We start from the raw sequence: 13,920 nt of genomic DNA on the forward strand, positions 1-13,920 counted from the left end.
TATTCTGACCGCTGGTGGTTTTCTCCTCACAGATTTTGAAGTTTATTTCCGACTTCTTGGCTTTCCTGGTGCTGTACAACTTCATAATCCCCATCTCGCTATACGTAACTGTTGAGCTGCAGAAGTTCCTGGGCTCTTTTTTCATCGGCTGGGACTTGGATCTGTATCATGAAGAGAGCGATCAGAAGGCTCAAGTCAACACATCAGACCTCAACGAGGAGCTCGGACAGGTGTGTGATTTAGAACTGTTTGTCCAGGTGTAATGCTGTCTGAGATGTGTAAAACTGTGCTAATGTTGTTCTCGCAGGTGGAGTACGTTTTCACAGACAAAACGGGAACCCTCACTGAGAACGAGATGCAGTTTAGAGAGTGCTCTATCAATGGTGTCAAATACCAGGAGATCAACGGGAAGCTCGTCCCTGAAGGAATGACAGAAGACTCTCCAGACGGCTCGGTGCCTTGTTTGGTAAGAGTCACTTTTACAATTCTGTTGGTGGGGATAGAAGTGCAGAAGTACACACTTTACAATTGCATTCATTTTTCTTGTATTGTAGATCAATTTTAATTTACCAAATTGTGTTTTCCATTATTTTTCTGGATTACATTTTAATGGTTTCATTCAATTATGATAATCAAAAGCATATCTAATTAATTGATGCTATATATTAAAAAAATATTATTATTATTTTTTGTATTTTTTTTTTTCCAGAAATAATGTGTGGTGTATTTAAAATTAAATTAAAAATATTATTTTAATATAAATTTTATTATTATTGGTGGTAGTAGTACTATTATTACATTAAGTAAATTATTTCTGTAACAATTTCTTCAAGTTAAACCAAACTTTTATTTTGACAGGTTGCTGTGAAGACCTTTAGATATTAATTTAATTTAAGATATTAATAAAAACTAGAATTCTATCTATATGATACTAAAATAACACTAGTTTGTGCAAAATTATTATTTATTATGATAATAATTATTTAGGGCTCTGTGAAATTCTTTTTTTTTTTTTTTTTTTTTTTTTTTTTTTTTCAAAAATTTTTTTTTTTTTCCATTTTAATTGTTCTGGATTCAGTTTTTTTTTTTCTGTTTACATTTTCTAGACTCTGGTTTAATGGCTAAATTTAAAAAATATTAATCAAAAAGCAAACAAAAATGTAAGGCCCTAATTAATTAATAATATATTTAATTATTTATTTTTATTCATTTATTTATTTTCCAGAAATATTATGGTAAGTTATTTTTCTGGTAAATATTCCTTTTAAAAATATTGTTTTAATATAAATTTTATTATTATTAGTAGTAGTAGTAGTACTATTATTACGTTAAGTAATATATTTCTGTAACAGTTTCTCGAAGTTAAACCAAACTTTTATTTTGACGGGTTGCTGTGAAGACCTTTAGATATTAATTCAATTTAAGATATTAATAAAAACCACAATTATATCTATATGATACTAAAATAACACTAGTTTGTGCAAAAAATATTATTTATTATGCTAATAATTATTTAGGGCTCTTTTATTCTTTTTTTTTTTTTTTTTTTTTTTTCAAAATTAATTTTTTTATGTTGTAATTGTTCTGGATTCATTTTTTTTCCCCTTCAGATTTTTCTAGACTGGTTTAATAGGTAAATACATGTTTTACTAATTTTATTATTATTACTAGTAGTACTATTATTACATTAAGTAATATTTCTGTAACAATTTCTTCAAGTTAAACCAAACTCTTATTTTGTCGGGTTGCTGTGAAGACCTTTAGGTTGTTTGTAGCCTATATGATATGATGATAGTTTTTCTTAACATTAATGAAAAATCAATAAAACGCTCATAAGGTGACTCTTTCTCGCAGTTCTACAGATTTTGTTTGTGTTCATGTCCTCATATAGAGAGGCGGCAGAAAACACACAGAACATGTAGAATTCACTTTTAAATTAGTATTTTTGCTGCCTAATATTCACAGACAGATATTGAGTTAAGTGTACTGACCTACACTCTTAAAAATAAAGGTGCTGCACGATGCCATAGAAGAACCTTTTTTGTCTAAATAGTTCCATAAAGAACCATTTAACATCTTTTTAACCAGTCATGCTTTAAATCAAAGTGTGACGGTATTGTTGTGTGTTTACTTCGTTCAGAACAGGGCGGAGGAGTTGTTCCTGAAAGCCGTCTCACTGTGTCACACGGTGCAGATCAGTTATGATCAAACGGATGGGCCGGGAGACCCATTCTCACACGCCAACGGCTTCACGCCTCAGATGGAGTATTACGCCTCTTCTCCTGACGAGAAAGCACTAGTGGAAGCCACCAAGAGGTGAGAGCATAGCTGTAGCTCAGTTTCTCTGTCACCCACTACTGGGAATTTTTGCAGTCAACCATGCCAAATACACTATATTGCCAAATGTATTAGGACACCCCTTCTAATGAACAGTTATGGCTGCTTTAGTCATTTCCATCCATGAGTACAAATCGTAATGTTTAAGCATATATTGATATTCTAGGGAATTGTGTGCTTCTAATTTTATTGCAACAGTTTGGACAGGACCCTTTCTATTCTAACATGACAATTCCCTCGTGTATAAAGCAAGGTTCAAATAGAAAGGACTGGTCTGCATAAAGCCAAGTCCTAATCCCAGCTGAACACATCTGGTGTGACTTTAAATGCAGACCTTGAGCCAGAAACTCATCACCAAACACCAATGACTTACATAAGTCTACAGACATTTTAGACACTTCCAAAACTGGCCCAACAGGAATGGAAATAAAATTTTTAAATACATGAATTATGCTTCCATCTTTGTTGCCACAGTTTTGGAAGTGCCTTTTTTCTGTTCTAAAGTGTGTGATTTCACGAAAGCGTTGATGAAGCACAACTCCCTCACACCTTCAGCACTCATACATCCCTATATAAGAGCTTTACACTGAATGTCACTTTGGGAACCAGGCACGTCTCACTGTACTCCTCCTATAGCAACAACATAACAATTTTGGATGTTTTAGGCCATGTCCACACTAATACGTTTTCGTTTGAAAACGCATCTTTTTCTCTCCGTTTTGGCCTTCCGTCCACACTGAGACGGCGTTTTTGTCAAGGAAAACTGAGCTTTTTGAAAAGTGGATAAATTTGAAAACGCCGTTTTCGCGTTGTAGTGTGGACTGTGAAAACGGAGGCTTTTGAAAACGATGACGCATATTTAGTCATGTGACGCATATTGTACCAATAGATATCTATGTTTACACCAGTAATTGTGCCTGTGCTATTCACTGTCACACTGCTGCTAAAGAGATTTACCTTGTACACTCTTCAAATTACAGTCCTAAAATGATAGAAAATTTACTCACAGTTGCTGTCCTGCAAAACATGACGACAACTGCTTTTCAGATAAAATATGAATGACCGCGATATAGACGCGTCAGTGGACGATGAGATATTTCCGTAAATTATCCCGCCAGAAGAACTTCGTTTAAACTTATTACGTCTGTATAATTTTGGAGGCTTTACGCATGCGCGGTAAGGCGAATTTGATGTTTTCCTACGTTTCAGTGTGGATGAGAAACTTTTGGAAAACGCTTGGAAACGCTAGTGTGGACGGAGAGCGTTTTAAAACGAAAACTCCGTTTTCAAATGTATCCGGATTAATGTAAACGTAGCCTTAGGATCTAAAATGATTGACTTGGTCTCTTGAGACCAGAGTATGGATTCCTCATCGCCAAATACCAAAGACTTGTACATTTAGACACTTCCAAAACTGGTCCAACAGAGAAAGATTATGCTTCCATCTTTGTTGCCACAGTTTTGGAAGTGTCTTTTTCTCTTCTAAAGTGTGTGATTTCATGACGGCGTCATGAGCACAACTCCCTCACACCTTCAGCACTCATACATCCCTATATAAGAGTTTTACTACCACTGAACGTCACTGTGGGAACCAGACAATTCTCAATGTACTCCTCCTATAGCAACAATATTTTGGATGTTTTAGGATCTAAAATGATTGACTTGGTCTCTTGAGACCAGAGTGTGGATTCCCTGAAAGTCTATATTTTGTAATTATTCCATGGAATGTCTGGATACTGGATTCTGATTGGCTGGCAGGTGTGCAGTAAAACCGTTTAATGCACAGGTAGTTCCAAGTCAGTTTAATCACCGTTCTATATTAATGCGCTGCTTTAATTGATGCACGCAAAAGCACAGAGAGAGAGAGAGAGAGAGAGAGAGAGGTCGGAGATCGCATTGTGCTGCGCACATACATAAACTTCTTGTCAGCGTTTGCCTGCGATCCTTATTAAAATAGCATAGATACTAGATCGCTACATTATATTCCTCAGCAACAAGGTGGTAAAACTGCTGTTTTTGAATGAATTGTTGTTTGTAGAGAGAGACGCACAGCATGCAGGTACGCACGCACATTCACATACACACACACACACACACACACACACACACACACACGCAACTGTCATCTCTCTTGCCTTCACACTCTCTCTTGGTCGATCGATAATCTACTGAAACAAATGCTATTTTTCATTCAAATAAATGTGATTTTACCGGACTATTTAATCTCTGAGTCTGATTTGAAGCGGCCAGAATGCTAGAGCTGCCTGTCATAACTGACGAAAATAACCGTCTTTTTTATCCATTCAGTCAAATTTTGCGCTGCAAATATCAATCCTAGTTTTAATTTGTCTATAACCATGGAATAAGCGGGATAATCAACGGCTTGCCGTGCGTTAAAGGATTTAAAATGCACTTCGCGGAGGCAACCACCCTCCGCTTCGCGTCGGGCGGTTATTAGCCTCCACGTCGTGCATTTAAAATCCTTTAACGCACGGCAAACCGTTGATTATCCCTTACATATGGCCCTTGGAAGAAGTTAAATGAGTTTATTGTGCTTTGGCTACAGTAGATAGTGTAGATGTCTGCAGGCTGCCTCTTACTCAGATAAACAGTCACTCTTTTCATAGGTTTTGCCGGCTCTGAGAGGCTTGGTATTTCTCCTGTTCTTTTTCTTGCAAAAATTGACTCATTACCTGATGAAAACTTAACGTAAAGGCCTGATTATTTCAGGAGCTTTGTCACAAGTCTTTTGTTTTTCAATGTCTCTGTGACTTTTGCTATATTTTCACACTTAAAACAATGATTTGGTACTCTTTTTCTGTTCGAAAGTGTGTGATTTCATGACGGCGTTGATAAAGCACAACTCCCTCACACCTTCAGCACTCATACATCCCTATATAAGAGCTTTACACTGAATGTCACTTTGGGAACCAGGCTTGGCTCACTGTACTCCTCCTCTAGCAACAACATAACAATTTTGGATGCTTAAGGATCTAAAATGATTGACTTGAGCCAAAAACCCATCGCCAAACACCAATGACTTGTACATATGGGTACAGTCATTTCAGACACTTCCAAAACTGGTGCAACAGGAATGGAAATACAATTTTTAAATCAGGAATTATGCTTGCATCTGTGTTGCCACAGTTTTGAAAGTGCCTTTTTCTGTTCTAAAGAAGGGTGTGTCCCAATACTTTTGTCCATGTAGTGCATGTACAAGTCATTGGAGTTTGGTGATGGGTTTTTGGCTCAAGGTCTGCATTTAAAGTCAGACCAGAGATGTTCAGCTGTGATTAGGCTTTATGCAGACCAGTCAAGTTCTTCCACACTGACTGAATCATTTCTCATTGTCATGTTAGAACAGAAAGGGTCGTGTGCAAACTGTTGCTATACAATTAGAAGCACACAATTTCCTAGAATATCATTCCATGCTTAAACATTAAGATTTGTACTCAAGTACTAAAGTGGTCAAACCTGTTCATTAGAAATATAGTTTGTCAATAGAGTGTGTATTCTTTTGACCACTGACTAAATTTGTGAAAAACACTTTTCTTTTTGACTTCAGGATGGGTGTCACTTTTGTAGGAAGCCGTGGAGAAAACATGGAGATTAAAACATTTGGAAAAGCAGAGAGGTATGTTTATATTAGTGCATATTTATGAGGTTGTTTAGCTTTAGGAGTTGTCTGGTAAACGGCTGTGTTTCCACACGCAGGTACAAACTCCTCCATGTTCTGGAGTTTGACGCAAACCGCAGAAGGATGAGCGTGATACTGCAGAAGCCCTCAGGCATGTGCCTCTAACCACATGTGTGCTGTTTAAGACTGAAGCACAGCCGTGAGGAGTTATCTAATGATGCTCTGTCTTTCATCAGGTGAAAAGGTGCTATTCACGAAAGGAGCCGAATCAGCCGTTCTGCCCTACACCACGAGCGGCGAGATCGATAAAACCAGAGTCCACGTGGATGAGTTTGCTCTGGTGAGCTGTCTACTAGTTCACTCTAAATACTAGTTCACCTACTCATTCAATTGAGTACTAACATTGAATTTACTCTCTTTTTTAAATTCCTGCCTAAACTAAATCTAGCCAACTTGATTAAGTCTTGATTAACTTTTTTGTATCTAGTTTGATTTAGTGACTTTCAGGAGGGTGTACTCATTTTCGCAAAAAACATCTGATCACTTTTATCACTTTATCATCTTATTTTCCTGAATAATTTTGACATTCTTCTTTGGTAGTTGATCAAGCAGGCTTGTTGGAACAATATATCTCCAAAGAACCCTAACATGTCTTCTAAGTACAGAGTAATGGCTGAATTTGTTACGTTTTAGAGGGGGTGTACGCATTTATGCTGTGCACTGTAGATAGATTTGTAGAATTGAACTCTATTTTAAATTCAGCAAAAGTCACTTCATCCGTAATCAAGACTGATCATTGTTTATATTATAGATCAGTGGTAGAAATATGCATTGTAGTAATATGTAGCTAGTGTTAAATTGCAATGCTTGATATTTGTATTAATTGGATTTCGCTGGCCAGTTCCATTCATCTCCATAGGATATTGTGCAATTCAGAAAATAAATGAAATCTGAGCTCCTATTAGTCACAGGAATTTGCAGTTCTAACCAACGAAAAGCAGTTCGGTTTAAAAGTTACTGGGTGAGCCATTATTCATATATTCCCACAACATTATTGAACATGGAAAATAGGCCATGTTTTGCCTGCGAAACTTCACCTAAATTTGGTGAATCTGACTTGTTTTTTTAAGATTCTTGTGGGGAATTTGAGATGATCTTATGTTTTGTCTTCAGAACCAGTCTTGGGTTAAAAGTAATGCTTTAATATTGTGTTACTCCATAAAAAAGTAACTAATTGCGTTACTTTTTATGGAAAGTAACGCATTGTTACTTATGAGCTGGGCTTGCTTATTAATTTTTCAAAAAAGCAAAAACTCAAAATGTTTGTTTTTGCCAACTATAAAGACCCTTTCACACCAAAAGTGAAATAAGTCTCAGGCTGAAGGAAGTGCCTCTGTCTCTGCACCTTACTCACGATTATTATTTATTATTATTTTATTAAGAATATTTAAAGTATTCGCTTCCAGAATTAAAAAAAAAAATCTTGATAATTTACTCACCCCCATGTTATCCAAGAAGCTCATGGCTTTCTTCAGTCCAAAGTTTTTTACGGAAAACATTCAAAGATTTGTTTAAGGGTGCTTTCACACCTGCCTTATTTATTTCGGTTGAATCGCACTAGAGTTCGTTTTCCCTTTTGGTGCGGTTCGTTTAGCCAGGTGTGAATATAGCAATCGCACTCAAGTGCGCACCAAAAGCGGACCAAAGAAGCGTACCGAGACCTGCCTGAAGAGGTGGTCTCGGTACGCTTTCAAACGAACACTGGAGCGGTTCGTTTATGGTGAGAACATGAACCGAACTTGAACAGACCCAACCGCAAAAAGTACTGCACCTTTTTGGACTAATCCAGCTGCCGTAGTCTGCTGCGCTGTTCATTATGGGATGAGGACAAGTATTTGTTGACAGTTAGCGCTTTAGCAACATAGCCCCTTGACAGCTCGCGGACAAACTTGGAGTTGTGAGGAGGTGCGGAGCCTCATAAATTTGGTCTGATGATCATATAGGTCCCAACTTTCAAAAACTCACAAGAACATCACAATCTTTCTCATTGTTTAAGGTGCCGTTCACATGTCGCGCCTAAAAACGCGTGGAAAGCTTGCGCTCCAGTGGCGTCTGCCGTTGCTAAGCAACCATGACCTGCGCTCTCCATAAATACGCTAAAGTTTCAGCAAAGGATAAATTGATTTTTCAGCATTAAAAATCGCTTGCAGTAGCTCTGCTATTATATTTATTAAAAAATGTTTATTCCTGTATAAGTTGTTCCTCCAACTTGCCAGTGCTTTCAATGTTATTAAGGGAAAGGATGAAGCTGATTGGTTGGTTCATGTCACATGACCTGCGGTGTGCTTGCAGCATCCTGAAAAGTTGAGATGTTTTTACCTCGATGCGGCGCGTTCGCGAATTGAAAAAACGTGCCTAACAGTTTAGAAAATACGTTCAATACACTGATCTATATAATTCTCTATTATAGATCAGTGGTTCAATGACACGATCTGGCCAACGAGTGATGTGGATGTTGTCACATGACTGCATTTTGGTTCGTTTCAACTGGTTCGGACCAGAGCAATCAGTGTGGTGTGAAAAGGACCCAAAACGGCAGAAAAATGCTACAATGTATCATTTGTTGCCCTTGGTCCAGACCAAATGAACCGAACCACAGATGTGAAAGCACCCTAAGAAAGTGGGCTTAAACAGGGACCAGTGGTCCAAATTGCAGTTTCAAAGGGCTCTTCATGATCCCAGACAAGAAATAAGGCTCTTATCTCCAAAACGATTGGCCATTTTCTAAAATTCTAAATTAGAATGTTTGTACTTTTTAACCACAAATGCACAAATGTAGGGTAGGGCAAAACAATTGAGGTCGAGCTTTTGTGGTTAAAAAGTATATAAGTTTAAATTTAAGAAAATGACCAATTGTTTCACTAGATAAGACCTTTATTCCTCGCTTGAGAGCCCTTTGAAGCTTCATTGAAACTGCAATTTGGCCCTTCAACCCATTGGGTCCCATTGAAGTCCACTATATGGAGAAAAATCCTGGAATGTTTTCCTCAAAAACCTTAATCTATTTTTAGACTGAAGAAAGCCAGACATGAACTAATCACGAAATGAACTAATCCTTTAATGAATCCGGCCCCAGAACATCGTAGAGACTTTGATTTGTTCAGGAAACAACTTCCACAAGACAATGACCTAGCAACTTCTTGCAAGCATGGATAATAAGCGAGCGCCTTCCTAACTTTTGCTTCAGAACATCTAAAAGTCTAGTTGAAATGTCGAGGTCTGGTCTGAGCTCAGCTTTTCTAATTCAGATGTTGATGAGAGTGCTGCGGTTAATTAGCCCTCATTATCAGCTGTGCTGAAACCCATGAGAGCGTCTTCAGACCCACATCACCTCTGTTGCACACACACAAGCTTATGTCAGTTCTCAGAGGATTGTATTGAGACTCAGGGGATGTTTCGGACACAACAGCCACATTGAAATGCTCCTCCATGTCTGCGCTTAAAAGCATTAACTCAATTATAGACGTGGAGCTCAGGATTATGGCTTTCAAGCAGCTTCTTGGCCTGCAGTTCATCGTCAGTGCTCCTTTGCATCAACTTTTGTATTATATTATTCTGTAGATTGGTCCACATTTGGAGCCAAATCAGCAAAATGGACTACATTAACCTTCCAGCAAATGTTCATGTCGTTTTTTTCCCGTCTCGCTTTTGTAGAAGGGTTTGAGGACGTTAGTGGTGGCCTGCAGACACTTCAGTGCAGATGAGTATCAGGAAGTGGACCGGCGGCTTCATGAAGCCAGGACGGCTCTGCAGCAGAGAGAGGAACGATTGGTCGAGGTCTTCAACTTCATCGAGAAAGACCTGGAGCTTCTGGGAGCGACTGGGGTGGAGGACAAGTGAGTCAACACACATACACACACCCACAAGAATGCTAATGCAATGCTGAGGTGGAGACGGACGTCTCATACGCATAAGCAAATTCATTCAGGTCACGTGGGATTCCTTTGACAGCTGCAGTTTGACATCACACTATGTCATTTAACGGTAGCAAAATCCTGCACAATTGCTGAAATTTGTATCTACTTTACATAAATAATTACTTACACTTCCATCTACACTTGATTCCCTAAAATAAACTCTGTATTCGATTTGTATTCTTACTACTTTTTTGTTTACTTTTTTTTATTTATAAAAGAAAAATGTCCCTCTTTGGTATGCACAAACCATTAGTAGTATTAAACACAGATCTTAATATAATGAAGACAGAGGATGGATGCTTGGACGTAGAAACGCTAATTAAGGCTGTGCAATTAATCGCAATTCGGTTTCGATTTTGATTTCGGCTTCAGACGATCATGGAAATGCAGTAATCGAGATGAAATGATTATTGCGCCCCATTCCTCCCCCTTTCCGGTGGTGCGATTTCGCTCCACTGTAAAAGCCTAATTTCACATGCAAATCAGCAAAATCATGTAACGTGACTTTCACAAAACGGGACGTGCTTGATTTACGTTTCTTTGATGTTGTGTTTTCAATAGCGCCTAAGAAAACTTGCATGTAAAGTTATCTTTTAACCCAAGGTGTGCCCTTAAACACTCAAATACACACAAAAATATAAAAAAAATAAAGTATATTTTAATCCGTGTGACAAATAATATTCCTTCTGCCGTCTCTGTGCTTAATATTACTAAAACGTAAAAAATACAAAGAGAAAAATCACTCCCTGCTCTTGAATGAAGGGCTTTTGTAGTTTTAATAAGAAACGAAGCATGTTTAACTATTACAGTGGAGATGCTGCTATTTTACGTTTTAAATAATTACATTCTATTTCTGTAGTATTGCTACTACTTTAGACTTGCATAAAAGCAGAGCCGTTTAGAAACAGAGTTGCGACACGCTTTGATCTCGCCGCAGCGGATGTGTTTGAATGGGTTTAAGTAGGATAGACAGCAGTTTTACTATATTTGCAGCAATTTCGAGTAATTATTAACACATAATGTGCATTGATTGTATATTGATAACTACTCAGAATACGCTTTACAATCGCATTTTATTCTGAGGAGTGATAAAGAGACATAATTAATATGCTCTCATACTCTTTGGCAGTCAAATGTGACCAAACACCTTAAGTGTAACTTTTATTCAATTAAATAACTGTAATATATAGTTCAGTTCTATTTAGTTCATATTTTGAGGAGGTTTTTTTTATACTAAATAATGTGCAATAATGATCCTGACCATTTAAAAGATAACATTTTCTAAAATAGTATTATATTACAGTTAGTGTGATATTTAAGGTAAAATACATTTGAATGTGTATTTGGACATGATCAAATGTTTCGATTTAACGATTTAATGTTAAATAAAAAAAAAAGTAATTTACTTGTGTTATTTTATGATATTCAAATATACAACATAAGTGCATATTATAAAAGGCAAGCAAATATGGCATTTAACATTATAGAAAAGATGAAAATAGTGTTTAAAAAACACAAGGCAACCAATTGCTTTAAAGCATACATTTTTATCGTATTTCTTGAACGCAGTCTTTATTGAAACTCATTCAACCTCCTACAGGGTGAGAAAGACTGCAGAAAGACTAAAAACTTAATATGACAACTAGTATCCGGTTATGGACGCTATTACGGTGTTTCTCACGTTATCTAACTGCATTTACAGTATAACTGTTTATTATCTTACGATAAACATTAACTATAACACGCTTCATAAAATACCACTACTGGCCAGTTTTTCGAGAGGTCAACTGATGCATTAAAATGTAAAAAAAAAAAAAAAAAAGTGAGAAGCGCTGAAATGAATGGGCTTCAATGCAGGAGCTATTGGTTGTTTGGAACTATTGGCCGCTCCATGATACGCTTTACTTCCTATGGAAGCCTATGGGAGTGTCGCAACTCTGTTTCTCAGCGGCTCTGCATTAAAGTATTCGCTTTTTAAGTTAATCACTAATAATCAGTTAAATAATCATGATTACAATATTGACCAAAATAACCGTGATTATGATTTTTGCCCAAATCGAGCAGCCCTGGACGCTAATGTTTTCAATGCTGTCAAAATCTAAGCCAAACAGAAAAATGTATCAGCCGAATGGCATACTAAAATATGTGACCCTGGACCACAAAACCAGTCTTAAGTCGCTGGGGTATATTTGTAGCAATAGCCAAAAATACATTGTATGGGTCAAAATTTTTGATTTTTCTTTTATGCCAAAAATCATTAGGAAATTAAGTAAAGTTCATGTTCCATGAAGATTTTTTGTAAAATTCCAACTGTAAACATATCAAAATGTAACTTTTGATTTGTAATATGCATTGTTAAGAACCTAATTTGGACAACTTTAAAGGTGATTTTCTCAGTCTTTTTGATTTTTTTGCATCCTCAGATTTCTGATTTCAAATAGATGTATCTCAGTCAAATATTGTCCTATCCTAACAAACCATACGTCAATAGAAAGCTTATATATTGAGCTTTCATATGATGTATAAATCTCAGTTTTGTCAAATTTAACCTTATGACTGGTTTTGTGGTCCAGGGTCACATATAGCATGGTGTCCGCACCAGAGACGAGTGGCACAGTGCAAGAGTGCAGCTGTGTAGTTAGGGCTCAACAAATATGTTGTCAGATTTTTGGCCTTTTTTTTTTTTTAATTATCTGCATTAAAAAAAGCTCCCCTTCAAGTGTCAGAAGCTGTGATTTTGAGCCAGAACCTGAGACCTGAAAGCACAAAAGAACTTTGACTAAAAGTCTTTTGGATCTGTTGAATGTATATGCTCTGTGTGACAATGAATGGTGATGATAGTGGCAGTGGTGTGACGAGTTCACACTCGTGTGCTACCCACTCGTGATTCTTGGACGGAGAGCTGGAGAGCAGGAAGTCCGCCGCTAATGCGGTTTGACGTGTCTCCGTGACTCACGCTGCTCTTAAGGCCAGCCGTCAATCTCTGTCCACATGTGAGCAGCAGCTCAATTCAAGTGTTAAAGGCACACAGGGACACAGCAACGTGACTGGAATCGTGCCGAAACCACTGTCGCTGGGATTTCCGTGAGCCGTTTGACAAACCATTAAAACTCATGCTTGTCCTCCCAATAAACATCTTCAGAGCAATCCTCGGCTATATCTGCCAGGCCTTCACTGTATTTATCACTGAGTGAGTTTTCTTTAACCAGCTATTCCATCTAATCATAAGACCACATGAACACCGTAGCAGGTGTAGAGTTAAAAGTAGGGCAGTGAAACTTGATGAAGCTGTCAACAGATGATGACTAGAGGTCCGGATGGGTTGAGGTTTGCTGTGATGGTGGTGAGCTGTTTCTGTATGTCAGGTGTGAATAGCTGCTTGTTAATCTGCACCTTTAATCGGGCCTCAGGGGAAACAATGAGCCGTGGCTGCGTATGCAATTATGTGGTTGGCATTCTCTACCGTCTCTGGAGTAAATGCCAACATTTGTGTTTAATTCACTTCTGTGTAAAGTCAAGGCTAAACGATACATTTAATGAGTTCTGAAGAACATACTATGGATGAAAATGGATAAATGAGCTTCAAGCTTGTTCATATGAATCCTACATTTGCTATTTTGTGCACAAAAAAAAAAAAACTAACCCTGACAATCCAGACAAGAAACCTCATATTAATGGAATCGTTCCACATTATTGTTATAATAACACGAGTTTACCAGATGCTTGACAGTTGTACCAGTCATGTGACTTTTGTTTATTGGTCATTTTGTTTTCAATGGATAACACAAAAAGTGTTAAAAGATTTTAATAACTGATCAACACGATTCAAACTCCAAACTCCCAGAATCCCTTGAGACTCAATTAAATTTCACTTCTATGAACTATATTTATAATGCATTCAAACACATTCAAGCTAACTGCTAATCATGCTAGAGACATGTTAGTAACATGCCAATCATGCTAACAGCT

General features: G+C 37.4%; 1 protein-coding gene across 1 annotated transcript in view; it reads left to right on the forward strand.

Annotated features, from left to right (window-relative positions):
- LOC141338651 (phospholipid-transporting ATPase IF-like) overlaps window positions 1–13,920 on the forward strand; it is a 103,831-nt gene that overhangs the window by 51,365 nt on the left and 38,546 nt on the right. The window contains exons 12-18 of the mRNA XM_073844252.1: window positions 33–230; window positions 308–466; window positions 2,141–2,316; window positions 5,903–5,971; window positions 6,052–6,125; window positions 6,211–6,314; window positions 9,689–9,870. Of these exons, the coding sequence (XP_073700353.1) occupies window positions 33–230; window positions 308–466; window positions 2,141–2,316; window positions 5,903–5,971; window positions 6,052–6,125; window positions 6,211–6,314; window positions 9,689–9,870 (962 nt within the window). The remainder of the gene's footprint in view (window positions 1–32; window positions 231–307; window positions 467–2,140; window positions 2,317–5,902; window positions 5,972–6,051; window positions 6,126–6,210; window positions 6,315–9,688; window positions 9,871–13,920) is intronic.

Source organism: Garra rufa, chromosome 7, assembly GCF_049309525.1.
Source record: "Garra rufa chromosome 7, GarRuf1.0, whole genome shotgun sequence".
Classification (NCBI taxonomy): Eukaryota; Metazoa; Chordata; class Actinopteri; order Cypriniformes; family Cyprinidae; genus Garra; species Garra rufa.